General features: G+C 38.8%; 2 protein-coding genes across 3 annotated transcripts in view; one reads left to right on the top strand and one right to left on the bottom strand.

Moving 5' to 3' along the window:
* The window catches only part of ACOX3 (acyl-CoA oxidase 3, pristanoyl), a 74,477-nt gene extending 71,580 nt beyond the window's left edge, over positions 1 to 2,897 (bottom strand). For both annotated transcript variants that reach the window (XM_058420527.1, XM_040063876.1), the window contains exons 1-2: positions 2,771 to 2,897; positions 329 to 507 (exon numbers count right to left, since the gene is read on the bottom strand). In XM_058420527.1, coding sequence (XP_058276510.1) covers positions 329 to 496 — 168 coding nt within the window. In that variant the 5' untranslated portion in view covers positions 497 to 507; positions 2,771 to 2,897. The remainder of the gene's footprint in view (positions 1 to 328; positions 508 to 2,770) is intronic.
* On the top strand, positions 2,859 to 18,589 carry TRMT44 (tRNA methyltransferase 44 homolog). Its single transcript, XM_040063878.1, has 11 exons — positions 2,859 to 3,261; positions 4,711 to 4,828; positions 5,007 to 5,226; positions 6,379 to 6,447; positions 8,609 to 8,716; positions 10,068 to 10,139; positions 12,766 to 12,872; positions 13,500 to 13,683; positions 14,350 to 14,740; positions 15,586 to 15,702; positions 18,138 to 18,589. The coding sequence occupies exons 1-11, from the start codon at positions 2,859 to 2,861 to the stop codon at positions 18,368 to 18,370; spliced, it is 2,022 nt and encodes a 673-aa protein (XP_039919812.1). The 3' UTR covers positions 18,371 to 18,589.
* The last annotated feature ends 6,915 nt before the right edge of the window (positions 18,590 to 25,504 follow it).

Below are 25,504 nucleotides of genomic sequence, written 5' to 3'. Positions count from 1 at the left end.
CCTTGCAAAACTATGGGATCTATGATTTAATGCAAGCAGTAAAGAAATATGGTAGAATATAGTTCTTTCTCAGTTTGAAATGAACACTCAAGTTCTGAAACGTAGCTCCTGCTGGTCTCCCCTGTACTGATGTTCAGTAATTAAATGAGTCTAATGAGAGAGCAGAGGAGATTGCTTAAAAATTCAGCTCTGTTCTGAAAATTGGCGATGCAAATCAAATTCCTTCATGCTCCATATTTATAGAGTATTATTAGCTATATTCCCTTAAAAAAAACTTCTACTGATATCTCCACAATTAAAACATGCTTACAATTGTTGCAAAATTTACCTTCAACTGGATGGTATCTTCACCATCTATGAACACTGCCATCTCCTTCCAGTTGAAGGAGGCTTTCTCACGATATCTGGAAAGCGGGCCTTTAGGGAAATCTGGTAGCAAACTATCCCATGAATTGTGGTCACCAGTCATTTCTTTCTGATTCAGTGCGGATGCCATTTTTAGCTAAACTGCAGCAAAAAAAAAAAAAGATAAAACACAAACTGAAGCACCACAGGAGTCTGTTTTTTAATTATAAAAAGAAATTAAAAGTTGTAATTAAATCCATGGACTTGTTTAAATGTATAAGTACAGCACTGCAGAGGCAACTAAAAGCTTGCCCTTCCCTTTTTCTAATTCAACTGGCTTGATACAAAGTAAGAAAAAAATGCCTTTGATACAATGTAAACAAATTACATTGTCTTTGTTATTAAAATAAGAGCTAGATATGAAACAGGGACACCACTGGTTATTACGATGTCGATGTCGTGTAATAAGAAAGGGGGTGATAAAAGACCCAGGCGAGAAAAAAACATGGCTTAAACATCAAATGGAGTAAGGCCCCATGAAGTCTGCTGGCAACTTGTTGTGTGCATCAGGCAAGAGCGCTACAAAACTGCAGGATTTCCCTATCAGTTGGTACAACCGCACTGGTTCAGGAGAGTAGACTCTTTTCATCAGAACCTGGCCCAAAGAAGTAAAGGCTGATCGTCTGCTGCCTCCAGAAGCTGGTGTTGGAGAGCCCTCTGCTGCTCACGGCATACCCAGCCTGTGTGCCACCACACAGACGGCAGAGACCTCTGCTCTGCTTGGAGGGGGCAAAAAGCATCGGAGAGGGCAGCAAAAGCGCAGAAGCTGGCCACGATTTAACGTGAGTGGCTGGAAGAAGCAACTCAAAGCTATAGGTAGGCCAGGATGTCCTACCTATAGGCTAACAAGGGCTCAGTATAGACTTTGAATATAATGAAGTACCGAAACCACTTCAGCAAGTCTGCTTTTTCCACTCCTATTTTCCCTCCCTCATCATCTTGATATATCTCCTTGATACCTCTCTTTTCTTTTGACCTTATCCTTTTATGGGGGTCATCCTCTGGTTCTGAACAGTACAAACAAGTAGAAGAGAACAGCAGGGTGGTATTTCTGCATGTCTTCCAAATCAGTTCTAGGAAGATGCAGCTCCAGTACAGAGCAACAGGTTCGGAAAGGGGGGGAAAAAAAAAAAAAAAAAAAAAAAAAAAAAAAGACATTGAGAATGTATTTCAACCTACAGACAAATAAACAGAAACTACACTTCTAACGGGAAAATAGGTAAATTACACAGCAGTTGGAGGCTTTTCGCTCATAAAAGAGAGAAAAAAATTACATTGCAATACTGCAGCTATTGCATCTAACTTTATTTACATTGCAAATCAGTGATATTACCCAAATGAGAAAACCCTAAGAGTTCATTTAAAAAAAAGCATTCTGTATTTAAAATATATTACAAATACTCTGACTTCACACAATGTTTTAATATAATTTGGCTCCAAGTCGACAGTTTCAAAACTAATTAAGAAACCAAAACAGGTGGTTACAATAGGAAAGTAACAACGGGCTGCCCTAACAAATAAATTCAGTGTTAATTTCAGGCTTGCTAAAAAATTCTGAAACGTGTGTCAAGGTGAAAGTAAAAAACACGTTATTTTCAATTTGCAAAGAACGGCTGCACTTTCACTGTGAAATGTTCAGTAGGAAACCTTTGTCCGCGGAAAGTGCTCCTGCTGGTAATTCAAATTCATACCCGGGCACCAGAAACGGGTCACAAATCTCGAGGGCAAAGGTCAGTTTGCAGGGTACCATCCTCAACTATCTCATGTAACAACGACACAGCTCAGACAGCCGGTAGTTGTCAAGAATAATGATACCGTACCCTCATGGCTGTGAGATGACATAACCAGTGCTTTGTTTTATTTCATTTTCTAGCGGCTCCGCATTTCCGAGCAATCTGCCGCCCAGAGCAGTCGCCCAGAGCAGGAGAACTCTCGGCAGGGCCAAGGCAGGGCACGAACCGCTCCTACGCGGGTTCATCGCACGACCGCTGTTCGAGCGGCCCGAGTTCACGGCGCGGCCTCGCTTCTGCTCAGAAGGCAAAAACAGCTACATAATGAGCTGTCATTTGCTAAGAAAGGTGTATTGAGCTGTCTCCCTGACGGGCCGGGCTGACTGTCCGGTGTCAGTCAGCTGTCCCGGTCCGGAGTTTGCTCTCAAGGAGGCGTTTTCACGCGGCTGTACTGCACCGCTGTCACAGCGGCGCAGACCTCCCCCAAACAGAGCTGCACATGCGGTGACGACCCTCCAGCTTCACGCCCTGCTGGGAGCTGGCGGCTCCCCGCGTTTTCAGCCACAGGACGGCACCGCAGCGGTCTACTGCGGCACCTGGAGCCGCAGGCCAGGGCGAAGGGACACATTACGTACCTGCGGCCGCCGCCGTCTCCGCCTCGGGAACTGACGGGAGCAGCCTGCGACGCGCTCCGCCTCCTGGAGCGGCGGCAGCAGGCGCTGGATGGGGCCGGTGGGGACGGCGGCCGTGCGGGACCTCGGCGGCTCCGCGCTGCCCGGCGGCTTCTGGGCGGCCGTACGCGTGTGGCTGGAGAAGCCGCAGGTGGCCAACAAGCGGCTGAGCGGCGCCGCTCTCCGGGCGGAGGGGACGGTGCCGCTCGGCGAGGGCGGGGAGATACCTCCATCCTTGGCCGGTGCGGGGGCGGGCGGGGGCGGCGAAGAGCAGGAGGGGCGAGCGGCGGGGACCGCGGAGCTGGGCCGGCTCTGGAGGGATTTGCGGGGCCAGCTGCATCTGCCGCCGCCCCTCACGGCCTGGGGCGGGCCCGGCGAGCTCCGCGCCGTGCTGAGGACGCTGCTGCCCCGGGGCCGCCCCGCCGTGCCCCCGGCCCGGGAGCTGGCGGTGCAAGGTGAGCGGAGACGGTGCTGAGGGCGGCGCGGGGCCGGGCCCGGAGCGCGGCGTGTGAGGGGCAGGGGCTCTTGCGGGCCTGTCCCCTCGGAGATTGTCTCGCAGATAAGAGAAATGCCGCTTTCTTCTCCCCTGTTTGTGGAAACGAAGGCGGACAGTTGTCCCGATCGTGCGCTTAGGGTTTATTTTCACCTTTCGTTGTTGAGCTAAGAGGCATTGAAGTTCAGCAGCTGCAATACAAATTACAGAGGCCCAAGGCCTGTGACACTCAGGAGCTCCTGTCACGAGTAAGCTGCCCACGCACAAACGCTGCTCGTAGTGCAGACCTAATGTCGGGCTTGTGAGGAGTGACTGTAGTGTTTGGAAATGCAGAATTACTGGAAAGAGTAGGCAGCTGTGATACCTGCCTGGCCCAGTGGAAATGTTTATATCGACTTTCGTAATGTTTACTAGTGCTTAAGAAAGAAACTCAGCTTGGTTTTGCTTTGGGGTGTTTTTTTTACACCATACGATGGTAATAAGCTGCAATAAATCCTGCTAATATAAAGAAACTTCCATAAGGTAGAAATTGACACAGTTTTTATGATAAATTTTGGGAAAAAAAGTTGATATAGATTAAATTCTAGTCCTAATGTTTTGGAAAGAATCAGAATTCCAGAAACAACTTGACTTACAGTTCAGAAAGACTGATACTCATTTATGGGGCACACTTGGGGTGTTCTTGAGGGCTGTGATTCTTACCTGATGTCTTCACAAAACTAGTGCCTTCAAAAAAAATATTATATGTTGCAGTTTTATTTTTTTCTTTTGATGCTAAGAGAAGATGCTCCTGAGCTGCATCTATAGGGCATATCTCTAAGGAAAAGCCTGGGAGATTTTTTAAAATTAATTGGCTTATGATTAAAAAATGTTAGAGGTGGAATCGCCAAGGATGGCACAAGATAGCAACTGAACTTTTGCTCTATTGCTAATGAATTCTTTCTTGTCTAACTCAGAAAATTTTGGAGTCCATTGAAAATTGGTTATGTAGCCAGTATGGCATTTTTAGTTGCAAGAATGTTTGTTTTGATGTTAATTACAAAACCATTTTCAAAACTAAGAACTTGATAAATTATTCTGAAGAAACTGCCCTGGGTAAATAATAGCTAAAAAGGGTTTTTTAATTATTTTTAGAGGAAATATAACTGCATACACCCTTTCTTCCCAGGACTCTGGATTTGCTGTGGGATATGGAAAAACAGCAATTGTATCCTAGAAAAATCTTATTGTTTAGTTTTTACTTTATTAAAATAGTTAGGTTTGATGAAAATGAATAGTCTTGGTCAGCCCTAGATATTTTGGAAACATCATGCAATAGAATGCTGAATTTGGAGAATTCTGGTAGTTTCAGATGTCAGGATCACTAAAAACACAGGTGGAATAATAAACCGCTATTTGCATATCTTTTCAGATGTTTACAATGGAACTGTGACCTTTCTGCCTTTGGAGGAAAACAGTGAAGGAAAATACCTGGTTAAAAAGTGCAATATTTATCAAATTCAACTTAAACACATAAAAGATGAGGAATGGTAAGTGTGAGAGTGAGCATGGAAGCAAAGAGTAAGTTATTGCAAAAGTCACACAATAGTTTAGTATGTAGGAAATGTAGATTGTTATGATTTTCTCCACTTAATCCTTGTTTTCTCTGTCCTTGAGATAGCTGAAACAATAAAATATTGTATTTATTCTAAGTTATTTGTTTTTAAGGTCTATATCTGTTGTAGCTCCATTTCCAGAAGATTGGTTTTCAGATGGAATTGTGTACCCCAAACTAGCATGGCTTGGAAATGAACTTTTGTCCAAACTGGCTAAATGGTCTATGGAGCAAAAGCCCAGTGAGTTTAAAAGTACACTCTCACTCATTTCAGTAGCAAAATACAGCAAGGTTTATCAGGACCTCAAAGAAAAGTACAAAGCGATGGTAAAGGTAAGTTTAGCAGTAAATGCAGTAGTATTATCCTTCCATTTTTTTTTTCCTTACTTTGTGTAATGAAGCTTCTTCTTTAACTACATTATTTTTTTAATAAAAGAAGCAATTGAATTATAATGCATGTTTTTTGTTATGTGTTGTGGGTTTGGTGTTTTTTTTGGTATATATGGAGGATAAAACAGTTTAGTAATTTAATTGGAAAAGCAGGATTTAGAGCAAAATTCACAATAAATATTTGGAGGAGTTAGGCATTTTCCGGGATGTACAACTTGTGATAAAAAGGAAGCAGTAGGTCAGTGGAATAGTCATCCACATTTTAGAAGGCACAAATAAAACACCTTTTTCTCCAAAAGCCTTTGGATGCTATTTTAATATGTGTTTGAGTTAGGAGAGCAGTCTTGCAATCTTTTTTTTCTTATCCTGGAGATCCTGAAGAGCAACAGAGTGCTGTATGAAGTAATGTCTGTGTTAGAATACAGGCAAACCCAGCTCTAGCTGCAAACAAAAAAAATTGGTAAATGCTTTTGTAAAACCTACAGTGGAAATGCTGGAAGGTTTTACTGTTAATATTTCTGTACTAACAGGAAGATACATACTGGAGGAGAATTAGTTTTGGGTAAGGCAGTGATTCAGTCTTTAGTTGTGCAGTGGAATTGCTGGTGTTGAGCATTTTAGTCTTTGTTTCAATTCGTCACTTACAAAGTAACACTTGGGAATAAAACTTGCACTTTCTGCTTCAGATTTTGATTCTTCATGTTCTGTTGTGCCAGGATAATTCTAGGTCTGTTCCCTTGTGAAAGAAGATTTGCTAATGTTCATGTTTTCAATATTGCAGGGATATGGACAAGATTTTTTTCTCATGAGAAAGTTAAGCAATGGTCTTTTACAGGACAGATTTTACTTGTGACCTGCACATGTGGATCCAAAATGTTCTTAGAAACTTTATTGTTTGGTTGAATGAAGCAGTCTTTATATTCTCTGGGTATATTTTCATGAGGTTAAAGTGCAAAATCTGTGAAGTCCAGAAACCTACTGAAGTGAATAAGTATCCAAATTGCTGTGTGTGAGCTTTTTCAAGGTTATTTCAGATGATGCAGAAAATAAATTTTTATCTGTTTTTTTATTCTTTTTTTTTTTTTTTCCCTGAAGGTGTGGCCTGAAGTGACAGATCCTGAGAAATTTGTTTATGAAGATGTTGCCATTGCCACTTACTTGCTGGTAGGGAACTGCTTTACCTAATAATATGCTGTAAGGTTATATTTCCTAATAATAGAACTTCTCTAAAGAAGATCATTTTAGAGGTAAACAAAAACTTCTTTGTGAAGATATGATGAAAATTTTCAGTCTTCTGTCACAAGGAAATTCATCATCTACAGACACAAGATTGATTTATTTATTTCTAGATGAAAAAGCCAAAAGCATTAATGTAGAATGATAAGATGGATTAATTGGATATATAAATTTTTCTATTACTTGGTCATTTTATTCTACGAACAAATAAAAAGTTATGGTTTTTCACTGTGCCTTTTCTTGATAAAATTTCAGCTCAAATTCCATCTTCAAGTGTAATAAGGTCAGCTGCAGATGCTAGGAGTGCAGATAAATGCTTGGTGCAGTTTTCTCAAGCATCTATCTACTTAAGATTCTATGAAAACTCTGCCGCCCGCAGTCCTAAGAAACTTTACGTTTTTAAAAGGCAGGCACATTAATGTTTTTGTTTGCCACCCAGGGTGTGGTAAGAGCATGTCTACATTGAGCCATACTTGTAGCATCGTACCTAAATCAGTATTTGTAAGTAGCTCATTTACAGTACTCATTCAGGACTAATTTATTTTGATAATTAAGTGTTTAACCCATTAGAACCTTAGATACTGGCTTGTGGAAAGAGCTATGTGATAGATTCACCTTTACCATTTCTACCACCATCTTAATATTCAGTGTTGAAAATTAGGAATTTAGTTGTAGCCACAGGAAAATTCTGGAGTGATAGTGTTTTTATACATGTGAACGTTGGTTTACAGTGATTATGTTTTGGCTGATTTAGCAGTAGTTTTCAGAAAGTTATTAAGACATTCAGTATACACCTTACATAATGAAAACTTAAAGTATGGAATTAATAACCTAACCTGCTACAAAATATTCAGGTATTCGTATGGTGATGTATGAAACTCATTGTTTAGAAGTACGTTACACAGGTGATTAAGAAAAGGTAGGTCCAGTGTTGAGTTATTATGGTTTTATGGCATCTACATGTGACCTCATTTTATTCTGTAATCCTATTGAGATCACCCACTGTCCAGGGGCATGGCCAAGGACAGAGCTGTTTGAGTTTGTGTTGTGAAAAACTGCAGGATCTGGAGGATAAGTAGGATCCCTGAAGGAGGTAATTAGGAATTTCTGGGATACTGCCTAGAAGGCCAAAGTGCAATGATAAGTAAATCTAAAATCATAATCCATGAGATTAGCAGACTGTGTTTGTCTTCAGCTTCTTTCCCTCCAGCAAAACTGATGATCAAAAGTCACAATGTTACAAATACTAATTTTCATAGTTAAATACTAGTCAGGATTTTTGGTAGTCATAGTGAAAAATCAGAGTGCAGAATTAAGAATGTGTGGTCTCTAACTTCTCATTGAAGGAAAAAGAGTTGGAAAGTGGTAAAGGTTAATCCATGCTCTGCATAGAAACAGCCACTTATTAATTACGGATTATGTATCTGTGTAAAAGTACCTACTTAAGTACGGATCAGGGACTGGAACTTGGATGAAAGCATTGGGGTCCCTTAGCTGGTGTAGAATTTGGGGCAGCTAACTTGCTAGGTAATACTGTTGCTTTAAAGTTCAGTAAAAGGGAAGTTACATGTGCCAGTATATCACCAAGTGATTACAAAGAGTATTTTGGGGTTTATTTTTAGCTCCGCATCAATGCTTACTTTAATACAGGGGATGTAAATGCAGCTGTGGTGTTACTTGCAGAGACACTGATGCAGTTTACTTGATACTTCCCTTGCTTTCCACTGTTCTTCTCTTGCACCCATTATTTTAGCAACTTGTTTTATATGCTCATTCTAGCCCAGAGTTGTAAAGCCCTGATTAGTTACAGCTACCAATGACTCAAAACGAAGTGGAGGATGTGCTTAGCACTTAGAAAACTATTGATACTTTGCAAAATAATTCTTGTTCTGCTCCACAAACAGTGGAGCTTTTGTTTGTGTGTGTGTTTGTTTGTTCCCTCTGAAGTTATTTTAGCTGTGAGTGCAGTGAATGTTTTCTGTCAAGTCTGTTTTTCCAGCTTTCTCCTTTTATCTTCAATAACCTCCGATGGTTTCTTATAGGGAAACTTGAGACCAGAAGTCTAATATGTTCTGTTTTCTTGTCTTAGATTCTTTGGGAAGAAGAGAGAAAAGAAAAAGGGTTGACCAAGAAACAGTCATTTGTAGATCTTGGATGTGGAAATGGTTTGCTGGTTCATATTCTAAACAATGAAGGGGTAAATATAATGCTCTTTAAAATAAATGTTAAAAACTAGTGTCAGTATTCTTGTTACACTTTCCTTTTATCTGGCATGCAAATAGCCAAAAAAAATTAATTGATGTTGCTAAAACAGGATTTTGTTACTCTAGTTACTAATAGAAATTCCTATCAGATGATTAGAAGTAATTCATTTATTTATCCTAATTAGTGTATTTCATTTAAATTCAGGGCTATTTTTTCTGAGGTAAGAAACTAAGAGGAAAACAAAAAAGTAACGGAGTGTTTTAGTTATGTAAAAAGGAATGTGAAATTTTGACATAATTTCGCTCTCACAAGATGTGTTCATGAACCTATTTTTATCCAAACTGAATTCTACTTATGATGTCCTGAAAATATTTTTCTATATCTTTGAAAGCAGTCCTCAGATTTCTTAATTAAAAATGCCTAACAGCATACTGTACTTTCAGGAGTAACAATGTGGCAACAGCATAATTCAGTTTCTTGAGGCACAGTTTCTGACATAGCAATGAAAGAAAAGTGAGACTAAACAAAACCCTTTGAAGTTGGGTTGGTCTGTTTCAGAAAATTGCATTTTCCACTTTAGGGAGAACATGGGAAAATTTATAGAGGAAATTAATATCTCTTATTAGATAAAAAGATGTCATTGGAGAGGTAGGGAAATGTTCTCCTAGCACAAGATTTCTATGCTTGTGTGGCCAGAAAACTTTTGTGTGATATAAGCTGCTGTTTTCCATGTGGATTTTTCATTCATTCAGTGCTGACAAACACTGACTGTCAAAAAACTCATGTATGAGAGTTTTATGAGACTTTTTTTAGTAACTGATTTTGCTTAGTTCTGCGCAAGGTTCTTGAATTTCAAATACTACACATTCTTCATTTCTTGCTGCAGTTTCCAGTCTATTTCCTCTTCCCTTTAATTCAGACAGGGGGAAAAAAGTGTTTGGGCTTCAGTAGTTCAAAGTCTTTGAGCCCTGTACGTGCTGCAGTAGTAGTCACCTTGTGAAAGGTTTTGATATTAAAAAAAAAAACCAAAAATCAACACTTCTGCTTTTACATTTGTAGAGATACAGATTTTCAAGAGCAGTCTCAGTAGGTGTGCCCAGGTAAAGTTTTCAACCAGATATATTCTTAAGGTTTCCTAGTAATTTCCTTCTAATTTCAAAGGGAAGAAAGGGAATAAAAGTATTCAGCTTCTGCCTGAAGTGGCAAAGCTGGTTTTTGTTATGTGTCTAACTTTTAGCATGAACGAAATAATCAAAGTTAATACGTACATTTACTGAACCTGTTTGAAATTTCTGCTATAAGGACTACTTAATTTGAATCTTTCTGTTGTCCAAATATTTCAGCATTCAGGCAGAGGAATTGATGTGAGGAGAAGAAAAATATGGGACATGTATGGACCAGAGACACATTTAGAGGTATTACGCAAATGTATGTCAGTCTTACTGATATGTGCATTTATTAATTTGTTCATTGTTTCAGGTCATATTCATGCAAGTGTAAGGAAGCATACAAGGTTACAGACAGTTTTCTAAAGGGACCCAAGGGTATGATGCTACCCATGTCCCTTGGGGTTAAAGTAAGTTGTAAAGGGAATTATGAGAAAAATATTGTCTTGTACCCTTGTATGTTTGCAACTTACTTATTTCACAGCCAAGAACCACTGGCATGACTTCTTCCTGCGTGTACAGACAGGCACACCATGAAACAAGCTTTCTTTTTACTGGAGCATCAATTAAGCTGCTTTCTTTCTGCCACTAGCTCATAGAAGATAATAAAGCCACCCATAATTTTGGACATTTTCTTGAAAGTGATTCTGAGCTTCTAGTGATATGTTCTGTTTTGGGCGCAAAATTGTTGTTGAACCTCAAAGGAGCCAACCCGAATAATTGCAATAATAGCCTTCAAAAATAAACAGGAAAATGAGTCTACAAAACGGGATATATTTCAAGTTTCATGTTAGCATTTTTATGAACAATTTGAGCACAGGAACATTCACCTTGATTCCAGGCATTCTTTATCTGATATTCATTAAAGCGTGGTGTCAATGAGCAGTTGCCCTTTGGAGGTGAGGTGTTCCTGGTTTCTTGTTCTGCAGGTCTAAAATTTCTTACTCTGTTCTGTCAAAAATTGTCAGCTCCCAATATAGTAAAATAATTTTCCACGTGTGGTTGTTATCTAGTAGCGTTGTTTAAAGTTTATTCAACATCGATTTTATGTGTTAGCATCTTTGGATGCTAACACATAAAATTAGGAAAGAACATCAGTTTTCACAGATGAGAGGTCACAGATTTCAGTGTTGTGCAGCCTTCTCTTTGCCACCCTTCCATTTGGGGTACAGGTTGCCAACACTGCCATATTCCTTTTCTGCAGTCTGCAAGCAGATCATACTGAAAAGCTTCAAGAAACAACCCCAAATATCAAGCTGTGGTGCTCCATCATTCCTGTTGTACTGTATTAAGTCACATCTGATCATGCTGAGCAGCGTTGTCTCTTTATCTTTGTCTGGACATGTTCCTTTTTCAGCCCAGAAAAAAAAAAAAAAAAAAAAAAATGCAGAAGAAAGTGATGATTTATGCTGGAAGGAGTTAGACAGTGAACAGGAAGAGTGAAATGATTTTGCAAAGCTCCTGTAGCCATGGGAGCCACAGAAGGAAAAAGCACCTGCTCACAGCCTGTTGTTGCCCGTGAAGCTAATTTTGTTTTGATCTTTACTTGCAGCATGAGTGGCAGGGAGGATGTTGCCATCTGTGTGGTTCAGTACAATACTAACAATGTAAATGGATGTAACAGGCTGCACTTTGTGTTTCCAAACTGCTGTCAGACATGGTGAATGCCGATTTGATGAGGGCTGACTGTCAAAATGGGCAGTGTGGCACTGATAATTCATGCTATGCCTAAACTGAATAATCAAAACTGAAATGTAAAATATGAGTAATGTGTTTAATTGACCTTAAACACGTTAAGGATTGGTAATTTAACATCCAGTAATCTGCAAAAAAAAAAACCTTGTTACATTCATTATCTAGAAATGTTTATACACATCTAAAAATGAGCTGTAGTATTTAAAGTGAACAATTTGAAGCGAACAGTCGCCATATTGATCCGTAAGAGGGATTAGGAAAGTAACCAAGATAGTCTGAAATTCCCTAGTAAGTGGTTTTGTTTTATTTTATTCTTTTATTCCTATACAGATACTGCTTTGTATGTACATGTGAATTTTAAGCTCTTAAACCATATATTTTCTATATAAAAAGAGATTATGGGTATAATTTTCAGAGCATTTCCTAAAAGTCTGTGGAAATTCAAATCTAAAACCTTTTTAATTTTGCCCAATAATTCTTTTAATGTTCATACACATTTCAGGGAAGAGTGTCTGCTTCCATGGTGTCAACATCTTTCAGTATGTTCTCTGCTGAACTTGGTTCAAAGTGAGAAAACATATTTGTGAGGCACAAACATTATAGACACTGTAAAACATTTGAATTTAGCCTGTATGAAGAATTCATCATGTTGGTTTTATTTGGGCTTTCTTTGTTTGTTATTGTTTTATTATATGTGAATGATAGCATGTGAAGAGTGGTGGTCTGTATACTCGGATTTGATTTGGACAGCATCTCTGAAGGAGGAGAAAATAACAATGAAACTGTTTTCTGATTAATTGCTGTGTGAGTCCTACAGGCTGCAAGACAGCAAATTAAGTGGCTTTCTGAAAAACTGAGTTCAGGCATACAAGTGACAGAAGGAGATTGGCAAGAAATCATAATTTAGTGTATGATATTTGTTTATATATATTTAAATGCTAGGTATCTTAATCAGAGTTGTTATTCCACTTTTTTTCTGACCCATGTTCTGTGGGTGTTTGATGCTTAATTACTTCTTTGTAGCTATAAAAAGTTGCTGAGGAAAACATTGTTGGTGTCTGTGGTGCTCATTCACCTTGTATTTGTCAGCTGGTATTACTTTATATTATGCCTTAGTGCTTTAAATAAAATGCTTTAAAGAAATTTTAGGATTCACTTATTATCTTGTTCTGTTTTTTAGGAAGCTACGATCATTCCAGGTGACAGTCATCTCTTTCCAGATACTGACTGGCTCATAGGAAACCATTCAGATGAGTTAACACCATGGATACCTGTAATGGCAGCCAGGTATTTTTGTAGAAGGAGGGGAGTGGGATGGAAGGAATTAGAAAAACAAACAGGCAGAAAAAAAACCAAACCAAGCCTCCATAATTACTCATGCGGGGTTTGTAAAAGTGGTCAGCTTTGGTTCCACACCTGTTGCTCTTGTAAGACTGGCTACTTTTGATGCAAGTTGATTATTTTTACAAAATGTTTCTCTTTCTGTGGAGAAGCACTGATGCAGTATTTACTTTCTCATGGAATTCAATGCAGCATTTTGCTTTTGAAATTCAAAAACCAAAACTGTTTTTTATCCTTTACACGTAAAGCTGTTGTTTGGTTTTTTTGTTGTGTTTTTTTCCTAGTAAATCCAAGCTTATGGTTCTGCCTTCTCTTCAGCTGTTGTGCTCTTTACAACCAGTAACAGTAATTTAGAGTTTTACTTCTGCAAAGTAGGTTCCTACATCAAATACTTTGTGAAATGGTATTTCAAACTAATAGTTTGACTGAAAGAGGAAGTTGTAAACATTATTGCATGAAGATGTGTCGCTTAATAAAAAATTGCATTGTTGCTTTTATCTGATAGGTTGTTTGTTAAATTTTTGTGCTTTCTGAAATAACTTACTGTCCAGCAGTTTGTTATCCTTCTCGTAGGTCTTCTTATTCATGTTGCTACTTCGTGCTGCCATGCTGCTTCTTTGATTTCCATGGAAAATACAGCCGAAGACAAAGCAAGAAAACTCAGTACAGAGAGTATCTTGATTTTGTTGCCCAAGTTGGATTTGTATGTGGCTTTCATGTGGAAGAAGATTGCCTTAGAATTCCGTCAACAAAAAGGGTAATTTTGGCCTCTATAGGGCCTTTGTCTTTTTTGGTTTTTAATCTGCTGTGTTTGAAGCATATGGAAGTTTGTTCATTGTTATTGTTGTAAGATAAGACATAGATATAGTCAGCTTCATTACTTGGTATGGTATGCTCTGAAAAGAGGGTAAAAATACTCATTATTTTATTGGGAATTCTAATCTTAATGTTATAGGTACAGTCCTAAAACAGGAAAAAAATGAAACATTTCATAATTTTCTCTTATGTCACCCTATATGATAGAAAACTTAAAAAACCTTATTTTTTGTCTTAATTTTTCTGGCTGCCTGTCTTACTTCTTTGTAGTTAATTTTGCTGTTTTTCCTGTCCAGTGAAATCCAAAGTGAAATGTTCTCAGAGTAGGAAGAGGTGTCCAGCTTTAACTTAAAATAATCTGAGAGTCAGGAACAATGTTTTTGCTGTGTGATTGTATAGCGTGATGGATTGTGATTTGTTTCTGGAATTCTTCTGGGATACCAGTGCTCAAAGACTGGAATTAAAAACCCCTAAAATGTTACTGAGCATTGAGTTGGTATTGGATTTTATTGTAGGTAGTGTGAAGGCTGCAAAAACGTGTGGAGGTTGTGGGGTTGGGTGTAAGTACGGGACTCTGATAGTGATTTACCTGTTTCTACTAAAATAGGTCAGCTTTATTGGGAAAAGCAGGACCTATGCAGCTGCAGAACGTGCTCTGATTGACCAGCAGATAACAGAGTTCATTAACAGTCGTCGGAGCTGGGCTGTGGGCACGTGTGCCAGAAGGGTTGGATTTAACCATAAGGATCACTGTGGTGGTCTGTGCAAAGAAGCAGGTGCTGAATCTCCTGAAGATGAGACTGAGACAGCTGGTACAATTTGGATGCCTGGATTTCAGCCCAGAGAAAAAGTAGAACAAATCAGAAATTGTGCTTCTCTCCCTCGGGATTTTGTAGATGAAGTGGTTCTCAATGTGGCGAACTTGCTGTTAAATGCAGTCCCCCAAAAATCATGTTCTGATAAGCAGGGTGGAAATATGGATACCTGGAATCAAGGAGGTGAGGTTATCTTTCCTTTACACTATCTTTGGCTGGTGGAACATGTATTTCCCAGCAAATTTACATGTTTGTGAATAGATTTTTAGCCTTTGTTTGACTATGTGCAGATTTTTAGGAAACACTTAGAACAATACAGTTGCAATCAAAGGTGCTTTTTTTTTTGACTGTGTTTTATAGAAGAATATTTTGAAATTGGTGTGAGATTTTTTGCTGGTTTACACTTAAATGCTATTATAGAATCCATTTTTATTAAACCAAACCCAACTAAACCCACAACTCTACCCTATTTGGGGACAGTATTATGGTCTAGAATATTAACATAATAATTAGCTATAAGTCTGTAAGAATTCGTAAGAAGTGCTTCAAAGTGCCATTCAGTTACAACATGATTAGGAATTTTTAGTTTAGTTTTAGGAACAAAAAGAATGTTAAGCTGCTGTTAATTGTATAAGCAGTAAGTTCTCACTACTACCATCTTTCCATTTTCTTCCATCTTATTTTATTATTTACTCACTGTAGTTTGTTGTGTGTTACTGACTGAGTCTTCTAACTACATGCTTATAAACAGTGCTTGCTGCAATGAGGATTACATGCTACTGTAAAAAAAGCAGAGCAAACTAAAATTGTCTTACTGTGGAAATTCTGACCTGAGTCCTGTAAAATGGAAGCTGCTGTTTTATAGACAATATACATATAGAATATAGCATATTGTGAGAAAAAAGTTGCTGCAGTACTGCTAGATAATTCTGACATTCTGCTCATAATCATTACCTTATATAGAGGTTGACTTGTGTTAAGGTTTTATATATAAAAGTTTTTAATAATTCTACCATTTTTTATTGCAGAAAGCCTTTCCTTGAGAGAAGTGGCAGAACACTTGAATAAAGAGACTTTAAAAAAGCTGAAAAGTGAATACGGAGGCCTGCAGACACTGCTCAAGAACAATCATCAAGTATTTGAAGGTAAAGGAGTTTTGTTGTTTTTTTTTTTTTTCTTAATCTTATATTGTATCTCCTCTATATGCAGTTAAACTTAACTGAAAAATTGCTATGGTGGTGGTTTTTTAACTGCTTTTTATATCTTTGCAGAAAGTTGAATATTCTTTATATGTGCCCATTGCTCCAAGATATTGTTAGTAAAGCTCTTATGAATGAGATTGGTGAGGCATCTATCAGCAAAATGCTCTACAGCAACTGTATCTGAAAAGACACCTTTAGTTTAAGTGGCTAATTTGATACTATTCTTTGACCTTTTGTTTTTTGTTTCTTCATATGAAGTACTGATAGTTTTGAGGCTGTCAAATACAGAGCAATTTTACTAAAGCGTTTAACTGAGGCTTAGTCTGACTGTACCAAGCCTCAAAGTGTAAATGTTGATATGAAACAAAAGTAGCCTCCTTACGAACCTATAATTGTGAGGCTTGATGTGTTTATGTAGCTTGTGGTTGTGTAGCTTGTGATAGTGTGGCAGAAAGAACCCAGTAGCAGGTCTCATTGGCTGGCTGTGTTTGTTGATTGCCGTTTTTTGGGTTTGGGGTTTTTTTCCCTGTTGTAATGTGTGGTGACAGTGTGCTTTGTGTAATTGGTTTGGGGCTTTTTTGTCAGTGTGGGGCTTTCTAAATCAAAATGTAGCTTTGCAGTAATATGAGACCTTCAAGGTTTATCAGTATTAAAGCTGCTTCAAATTGCAAAGTGTGTTATGTGCTAACAGTTCTATGTCTCCTGTAAAATACTGATTGACTAATCCATGGCAAGTAATCCTGGGTATACAACCTGTTTGTTGCCAGTGATCAACTTAAGCAAGTTTAGCATCCACTGAAGATTTCTGTCCATTTGGTTTATAAAATCCTCCTGAATGACCATCCATTAAAAAGATGGTCATTCAGGAGGAGTTTTAGATTGGTCACATGGACTTTATTATATGTCTGAATTTGGGTCCCTATCATTGGGAATAGGTGAAATAGGTTTTGCAACGTGTTACATTGTAAATGGAATGAGCATTTAAATTGGCTTGGAGGCTGTGTGCACATTACCTATTAGGAAAGGTCTGACTTAATCCAAGTCTATCTCAGTAGTTTATATCACATGGATACTCCCCAGGGCTTGGGGAGAGACCATGTGATTCCTCCCTCAGTAGCATGTCACCAGAAAAAGAAACTTCTGGTGGTCTCCAAGGACATTGCTCCTGCCCAGGAGGACGGAAAAGAACTTGGCTACAGCTCTTTTGTCATCTTTACTGAATTGTTTTTCTTTTAAAACGTGAAAATGGATGGATGTTCACACACTCACCAAACAAAAAGTGAATCTTAGAATAACTGATCGGTGGCAGTTTCTTTAGATTAGGTATCTTGTCCAATACAGGACTGATTTTTCTAGGGAAAAATTATTCTTGATCATAAATAGCTGCTAATTTTTCTTTGTCTTTTGCAAGGGATTTTAAATCTCAGCTTCTTGGCTTAATATGAATTCAGATCTGTGTATCACAAGGAAACCTGGAGACATAAATTCATCCAGTGCAGGCTGTGTGATATTCAGCTTTCACTGGACTTGTTACTTTTTGAACAGCAATTATCAGAATGCAGAATGGTATTGGCTAACTATCCCAAGCTGCAAGTGTCTGATACAGAAGGTGTTATTGAAGCAGAATATGAAAATAGGGTATGGCAACTTAAAAGCGGCAGATTCTTCCCTCTTGAGTTTCACCGTTGTTTGTCATCTGTTTTTTGGGTTTTTTTCCTCTCTGGCTGACATCCTTTCATCTATTTTGTTTACTCATTTAAGGAGTTGACAGATATTCACAAGTGTGTGCATGTGCAGTTTATGGTCCTAATACAGCAGATGAATTTGAAAAAACCAAAGTGCTGATCCTTATTAACCAATGATAATTCAGTGTTGGTTCACGTGAAAGATTAGACTAAGTGCATTTTTGTGTAAGTGAACCGTGAAAGTAGTAGAAGACTCTTGCTGGTAATCTCATTTTAAATGTGGAATCATAAAGTTACAAACATGGGAAGAATTGTAGTTCTTGAAATTGAAACGTCTTTAGTTAGAACTTGCAATCTAAGTTCAGATGATTTTAGTCTAAATGATCCCAACTGCTATATTTAAAATGAACTAACAAACTTCTACAAAGATGATGCAAAGGTGCCTCAAACTATTCAGCATCCCAGTAAAACATCTCTCAGGGAAATCAATCAAGTCTTCTTTGTACTGTGTTTACACTGCCTTGGTTTGTTGTGTGCTTCTTTCTGTTTCTGTACAAATGGCTCATCTGGTTTTGCCTGTGTGATACATTTGTGGAATGTTTTTTATTCACAGAATGTCACTGCAATTTTTTCCAGAGTAATTGCCCTGGCTATCTATTAACAGCTGCATTTTTGTTTGTTTTTAAATCTTAGTTCTAAATGGGAGAGTTCATATTCGTGACTGGAGAAAAGAGAAACCGCCAAGTAAAACTAAACCTGAAGTAAAACGGCGCCTTTCAGCTGAAGCATTTAAAACACGCCTCTGTTGGTTTTTCATTCATCATCCTGATGGTTGTTCTTTACCCTCTGAAGCTTGCCCGTATGCCCATGGGACTGAGGAGCTAAGGCAGTCCCAGATAATTAAAAAGAAAAAACATAGACAATAATAAAATTTTGCATTTTTTGTTTGGGATTATGTACATGACAGAATCTATGATTGACTTTGGGACTGCCTAGCGTGTGAACATCTGTACAATATGGGGGGATTTTCCTAATTTCTGTGCATCTTATTTTGCAGTTGGTTTGCAAGTTCTCCTGTATTTCTAATTGTTTATTTTTTTTATTAACAGGGAATAGATACAGTAAAGTACATATATATTTTTGGATTTGTCATGGCTTGTCTAGCATGCATTTGTGTAAGTAGAAAAGTTTAAAACTCTCTCTGTCCAACCATCCAGGTGCCACTCTGGCAGCACCTGAGCTGGGACTGAAGCCCCTTCACAGCAGACAGCTCCAGTGAGCCCACAATTGCCCTGCTTGACCCCCTATACCCCCACACTCACACAGTCAAACAAGGTTCCTTTACTGCCTGGCCCAGGATTCCCATAGCACAGTCTCACGTCTCAGCCCTTAAAATAATTTAAACTTGGTGCGACAAAAAAATCACAGCTCAAACTGCTGCCTCTGATGAGGGACCTTGTACAAAGGAACCCCTGGGCTTTTACACCCTCACAGACCCGGCACACAAAGTCTGGAGGTCCTCAGCTGCTGCCTCATCTCTGAGTGTCCAGTGGTGCCACAGGGCCCCAGGCCCTTTCCTATGCAAAGGGTGGCATTTTTCAGCCTCTTGTCTGCAGCTCACACTGCAGCTGCTCACCTTGCTACCTGCACTGAATGCATTCCTCAACAGGAGGGTTTATGGTTTCTTATAACTCATAGTGGCTCTTGGGAGTCAGAAGTAAGACTTTTTTGTCTTTCCCGGCTTGATAGCTTCCTTTCTACGTTACTTTGCAGTAATGCTATATAATACCCTTCCTAGTCCTTTCCTTGCTTTTTTTATTGATTAAAAGTAATTGGTTTGCAAAAAGAACTTTCTAGGAAATTAGTGTGGAAGCCTTCAGATGCAGATGTAGGTTTTTAGAGGTTTGTAGGCCACACTGTCATTGATTCATAGATCACCTAGTTCCAACTCTCCTGCCATGGGCAGGAACATCTTTCACTAGATCAGATTCCTCAAAGCCTCATACAGCCTGGCCTTTCCTTTTCTTATTTTCAAAGTAAGGAGAAAAAGTAGAAAGTGTGTTTAATACTATTGAGATGATGGGGTTTCTGTGTATCAGGTAACAAAGGAATGTAGCAACTTGAGTAAGTCATGATTTTCTTCAGTAGGCTGTTATTTCTTGAAAAGGTTTAACTTTTAAATGCATGTCAGAAGAAGAATAAAGAAGCTGTTGAAGGGTCTAGAGAACATGTCCTGTGAGGTGCAACTCAGGGAACCTGGGATTTTTAGCCTGGTGGAAAGGAAGGTGGAGGGCTCTTACTACCCTCTACAACCTAAAAGGAGGTTGTTGCCAGATGGGGATCAGTCTCTTCTCCTAAGTAACAAGTGAGAGGTTAAAAGAAAATGGCTTCAAGTTGCACTAGGGGAGGTTTAGATTGGATATTAAGAAAAACATCTTCACCAAAAGACTTGTCAAGCATTGCAACAGGCTGCCCACGGAAAGGGTGGAATCACTCCACCATGCCTGAAAGTGTTTAAAAGATGTGTGGGTGTGGCATTTAGTGAGAGGGTGGTGAACTTGACAGTGCTGGGTAAATGGTTGGACTCAATGACCTTTAAGATCTTTCCCAATCTAACCAATTCTATGATTCTGTCAACTTACCTGTGAACTTAATCATTACTCAGTGACAGTCATTGAACTGGTGTCATAGTTTCATACCTCTTAAGTACTTGTAAAGTTCAGTATGTACTGCACAAGCTTTGCGACAAGGACTTGTGTTCTGACCCAGTTTGTACATAGATAGTGTGGAAACTCTGCTCTGATCTACTGAAACAAGACTTTGATTGCAAAACCTACTGAGGAAAGGGCAAGATTAAAATTACAGAAAAATGTTACTAAAGAAGAAATGTGGAGGTGGGAGCAATGAAAGAAAATGAGTGCAGGTGAGATCTAGGGTAAGAGTGAATTAGCCATGTGAGAACTCTGTAAGAGCTCAGAGGAGTCTGAAGATCTGAAGAGCTATGGGAATCTGAAGAAGAAAGGAAGGAAATAAATACAAAAGCAGAGGAAAAATGAAAGATGACACTGGAAACACTTTTCAAAACAGTTCTGCACACCCTAACTTCAAGCAGCAGGGTGCAGTCCATTGCATAGGATTAAACAGGCCCTAAATCTAATGGTGTGATAGTACCAAAGAGCTGACTGAATTGTTGCATATTCTCCTTTCTTCCTTTGTATTTTTCGTCTGATCTTGAAAGAAGCAGCACTTTGTAAGTCACAATGACCCTGATAATTGCAACAGCATCTTGCTCATGGATTGTGTACCATGCTATCCAAAACGATAAGTAGTACAGGTACCTGGACTACCACTGTCAGGAGATATTGTGGGCTCTGAGCCTTTCCCCTAGCTCTGGTTTGCAGCGTTGTGTTGGGTATCACATCGTGAGTTCAGCTCTAATCAATGCTGTGTCACACACAGGACAGAATTTGCACATTTCAGAAAAAAAAAGGATGATAGGTAAATTACCTACGAAGGGGCATGTTGGATGTTGTTCAGTGAAGGTTATTGGACTTAGAGAAAGACTAGAATAATTCAAGGAAACCACAACTCCCATGAAACAGGACAGCACAGAAAGGGAATACAGCTGATAGAGTAGTTACTGCTCTAAGAATCAGAAAAATGTTTTGCTTATTGAGAGGGCAAGAGTTGAGAAAAAAAGAGTAAATTGCATGAACTTGAATATAATCAAAGGATGATGTTGCCTGAATTAGCCTTTGTTTGGCTATTTGCAGAATAAGAAGAATTCCTCAAGATGCTTATTTATTGTGGTAAACATACTGGCATGGTTGTTGAGGAGGAGCCCCCTGTAAAATTAAGTTCATGCCGTCTCCAGAAGGAGATTATTTCCAAATGGTGCAAAGAGGAAAAACAGACTTTCAGTTATTTTCCAGTCATTGGTGTCTACCCTGATAATTCACCTTTGGGTAGGATGTATTTACTTGATTGAAAAGGGTGATTCCTGAGTTCGCCTGTGGAGCCTTTTAGGTGGGCTTGGAGGAAGTCAGGGTTTAGAAGCTGGAAGAAGGTTGGTTTTGAGGGTTTTTTTTTCTTCTTTGCACTAAAAGGGGAATGAAATGAGGGCTTTTCTTAGTGAAGTTGCAAAAATACACCTGATAAGACTAGTAAATTAGTTTTAAAACTACTTCTTTATTATCTGTGCAATGCTATGATAACTAGAATAGCTGCTGTTGCTGTACCACAGTCTCCTCTGTGTAGGCTTTGTGAACTTGCCAGCATTCAGCTCTGTCACAGATGTGTGAGGGTTGTTCCCTCCACATCTGGCATCCCTGCAGGTGGTGATCCAGCCAGCAAGCGTCCTGGAATTACAGAAACTTTCCTGTTGTTTGCAGAAGTGGTAAGAGAACATTTTTACATCCAAATACCAACCTTATATAATTCCACATTTGTATGTGAAAGTAACTGCTGAAGGCATAAAATGGCTCTGGTTTATGTAAATTCTCTATCTTGTTGCTTCCTATGTGATCCACAGCCTTAAAATGGCATTAATCCAGCTTTGGCAATAGATGAAATATTATGTGGGGTAAGAATCAGCTTAACTTGATAAAAAAAGCTCTTGATCCACAAGGAATTCAAGCATAAAGTCTCAATTTTTTACGTGATGCTGTCCTTATACACCTTTGTTTTTTACCATCACTACCCATTAGTTAATTCAGCTTTATTTTATCCTATTTTATAGAGGCTAAATACTTGCTGTGTAGATATCTCAGGTGAGTGAGAGTATAAAGAGAAGTTAGATGTCAGATTGCAATCAGAAATTCTGAGATTTAGAGATTTTGTCTTTCTATCTGTAGATTAGCTACATTTTCATTAAGGCTGAAGAAATATTTTAAATTAAATAACAAGGAAATATGTGTTTGCCTTGCCCTTAAACATCAGTAAAGGATTGTATTTATTTGCTCATCACTAAACTGACAGCAAATTCCAAGACTATATTGTTACTTATGGAATATATATGTATAGCCTCATAGCAGTTGACTTTTTAATACATCTCAAACCAGAACATTTTCTCTGTGTGTATTATTTGAATTGTCTGTTTATAATATTACTGTCAGTACTTCAATTATTAGCCCAGATTTAGAGCAATTTCTAGAGGAATTCTTACAGCTTGCTGAAAGTAAATACAGATTTCTAGCTACGCTTTGTAATAAAATTAGGCTGCTTCTTACAGATTTTGGGGCTTTTTTGTTCTGATTTAAGGTTTTAAATGCTAGTTTGAATAGACTGCACTTGTTGAACAAGTTGAGGTTTGCACATGCTCAGCTCTCAAGCCTAGAAAGGTACATCCCCCTTAACTCTTTTTCTTTGGAGATCTTACCATATTTTTATGAGCTGAAATCTAGCTTTATTTGTATAAAATAGGCAAGAGTGAGCAATCAATAGCCTTCCTTAGGACATAGTAATGGTAGATTTTTGAAAATCAACAGAGATGCAATATAAAATCTGTAACAATCCTGCTAAGTGACAGCTGTAACAAATAATGGAGGCAGGTATCCACTAAAATGTCTAAATATTTGGCATCAACTGATGTCAGACAATATGTTTTGTTATTGCTGATTACTTCTGTTTATATCACTGAAAGCATATTTTCATATGAAAATTGTGGTTAATTGGGAATTCACACAGAATGTAATGCTGGCACATTACCACAAGGAATAGTTTTCACGATCAAGATTTTCTGCTGTTGTATCGTGCTGGAACTGTGAGTAGCATCTTACAATTTTTCTCTGAGACATTGGCACTTCTCTTTTGTGGGAGCCTGGTACAGCAGTGCTGTTCACACGGCAGTGGTTTCATGGTGGGCTTTGCCTGCTGGGAGCAGGTTTCCGTGAACGCTGTTATTTGAACCAGAGCGCACGTGTTGGTGCTCATTTGCCATCTCTCTGCTGCTGTAGGCCAGTTTAACTGGGTGCCACTACAATACTACTAGATAAAAACTGCTTAGCAATTGCAGCACAGCTCCTCCTTTCTCTCTGAATTTTATTGTAACAAGTTTTAGCAGCTCTAAATAGGTGAGTGTAGCTTCGGTTTCCTTTGTGGCAGGAGCATCACAGTGAATTTTTGTTCAGAAATCAGTGGACCCACCTGCATTAATTCTCTGTGGGCCCTCCTGCGCTTGGCTCAGAGCTGTGTATCCAGCCTTTCTGGTGTACGGGTATGTGGATGGATGCCCAGGGAGCAGCATTTGGTGGCTGAAGCTGGATGCACCTGTCACGCTGTGAGAACACCCTCCTTCAAGCTGCCAGTCAGTCTTGTCTGACAGCTGGCCAGACACTGCACACAAAATCCAAACAGTCTTCTGGAAAGCCTGCCCTGAATAAGCAATAATGGAAGTGCCCTCGCTGCTATTTTACATTATGAATGGGGTGTACACAGAGATACAACTGTTGTGAAATTAGAGCCTTTTTGCTATGCTTTGCCTTTTTGTTTCACATTAGAAGTTTTTAATCCAGTGGAAAAAAAAAGTGGAACTGGGAGAGGAAAGGAAAATTGTTTGCCCTTTTTTCAGGTACAAGATATTGAGAGAGCAGAGATTTTTCAAGATGTCTGTCCTTCTTCAGTGCATCATGCTTTTTTCTTTCCTTTGCCTGTGTAGCCTTTCTAGGAGCAATACTTATACTTTCCACCAGAATAGTGTATCTTCACTGGCCTTTGGTGCATGGTGAGGAAATCCATCTGGTACAGACATTGCTATCCTTATCTCTGTTATGCTATGGAACAGAGTAAAAACATAATAATTTTATATTTTTTTTGTTTTGTTTGTTTCTTTGTGTGGCTTTTTTGGTTTTGTTTTCTTTTTATTTAATGTTTGTTTTGGCAGATTATTTCAGCAACTTTAAATCCCACACTGAACACATCATTTCCTAGTGTGATCTGACAATGCTGTGAATGTAATTACAGAGTTTAGCCCAGCAGCTATATTCCTTTTTGTATCTGGAACTGAAGCAGATGTGGAATGCTTTCAAGTGAAAGAAGTAATCTCTTCTCTGAAAAGCTTCAATGATCAGATATTTTGCTCTTTTTTTTTGTTTTGTTTTGTTTGTTTGTTTGTTTGTGTTTTTTTAGTCGGATGTCTCATCAAGGATCGTAATGTCTATTTCAACAGTAAAAAATAGCAGAACAATTTTATTAGTGGCCCGTGGAAGTGGCTGGGTGTGAGGACAGAATCACTCGAGTTGGATATTTTCCCGTTCCCGGGTACGTTGGTGCTGCGCTGCTTTCCAGCGTGACCAGCAGGTGGGGAAAGGGACAAGGCAGCAGAGGCAGCGCAGCAGGAGCTGCGAGTCCCGGGGCTGCTTCTCCAGCCGGGGAAATTGGGCTGCTTGGCTGCTTTGCGCTTCTCTACACGATGTAGACAATTCCGTCTCGAATCTTTCTTTCAAAGTCTTTCTGTATTTCTCCCTTTAAAAGATAAGCTTTATTTGCTTCTCTCTAGGATCTTCCTTCTGAATAAACATGAGTGCCTGAAGTATATTACCAAGGGAAGTAACTCAAGTATGCTACAAGTAAGTGGCATTATTTTGATAATTGCCCTAATCACATGAAAGAGACCAGTCAACTAATTTTTTGGCAAGCTGAGATTAAAATTATTATTAAGAAGGTGAGTATTTAATGTTGCATCCTTTATTTTTCTTCCCTCTGAAATATTATCTTACTTTTTAAAAGTGTCTGTGGTGTTCTAGGTGTTGCTGTAGATGGGAAATGATGTTGCTTGTTGCCAGCTCTCCTCTTCTGATGAGCTCGTAATTCCTGAGTGCCTCCTGATAAACAGAAAGCTGTCAAAATCTTTATTTTTAAAGGCTTCTTGGAACCTCTCTGACTGTAGTGGCCAAAACAAATCACAAAAATGCTTTGCACTGGTACAAATTAGTGTCAATGGGGGCATCTGGAAAAGTGTCTTTATGGTGCAGTGTTTTTTTTGTGTGTGTGTGTGGGGGGGGTTGGTGTTTTTGTAGGTTTGTTTGTTTGGGTTTTTTTTTTTTGTTTGTTTGTTTGATTGG

Source organism: Hirundo rustica, chromosome 5 (assembly GCF_015227805.2).
Source record: "Hirundo rustica isolate bHirRus1 chromosome 5, bHirRus1.pri.v3, whole genome shotgun sequence".
Classification (NCBI taxonomy): Eukaryota; Metazoa; Chordata; class Aves; order Passeriformes; family Hirundinidae; genus Hirundo; species Hirundo rustica.
This window is presented reverse-complemented; position numbering and strand designations above follow the sequence as displayed.

What these genes read in the sequence shown, in the direction of transcription:
- TRMT44 (XM_040063878.1), top strand. Translation starts at nt 2,859, where the DNA reads ATGGGGCCGGTGGGGACGGCGGCCGTGCGGGACCTCGGCGGCTCCGCG. An exon ending in AGTACAAAGCGATGGTAAAG is followed by an intron (nt 5,227 to 6,378) that starts GTAAGTTTAGCA and finishes TTTTCCCTGAAG; the next exon opens with GTGTGGCCTGAAGTGACAGA. An exon ending in ATACCTGTAATGGCAGCCAG is followed by an intron (nt 12,873 to 13,499) that starts GTATTTTTGTAG and finishes TCCTTCTCGTAG; the next exon opens with GTCTTCTTATTCATGTTGCT.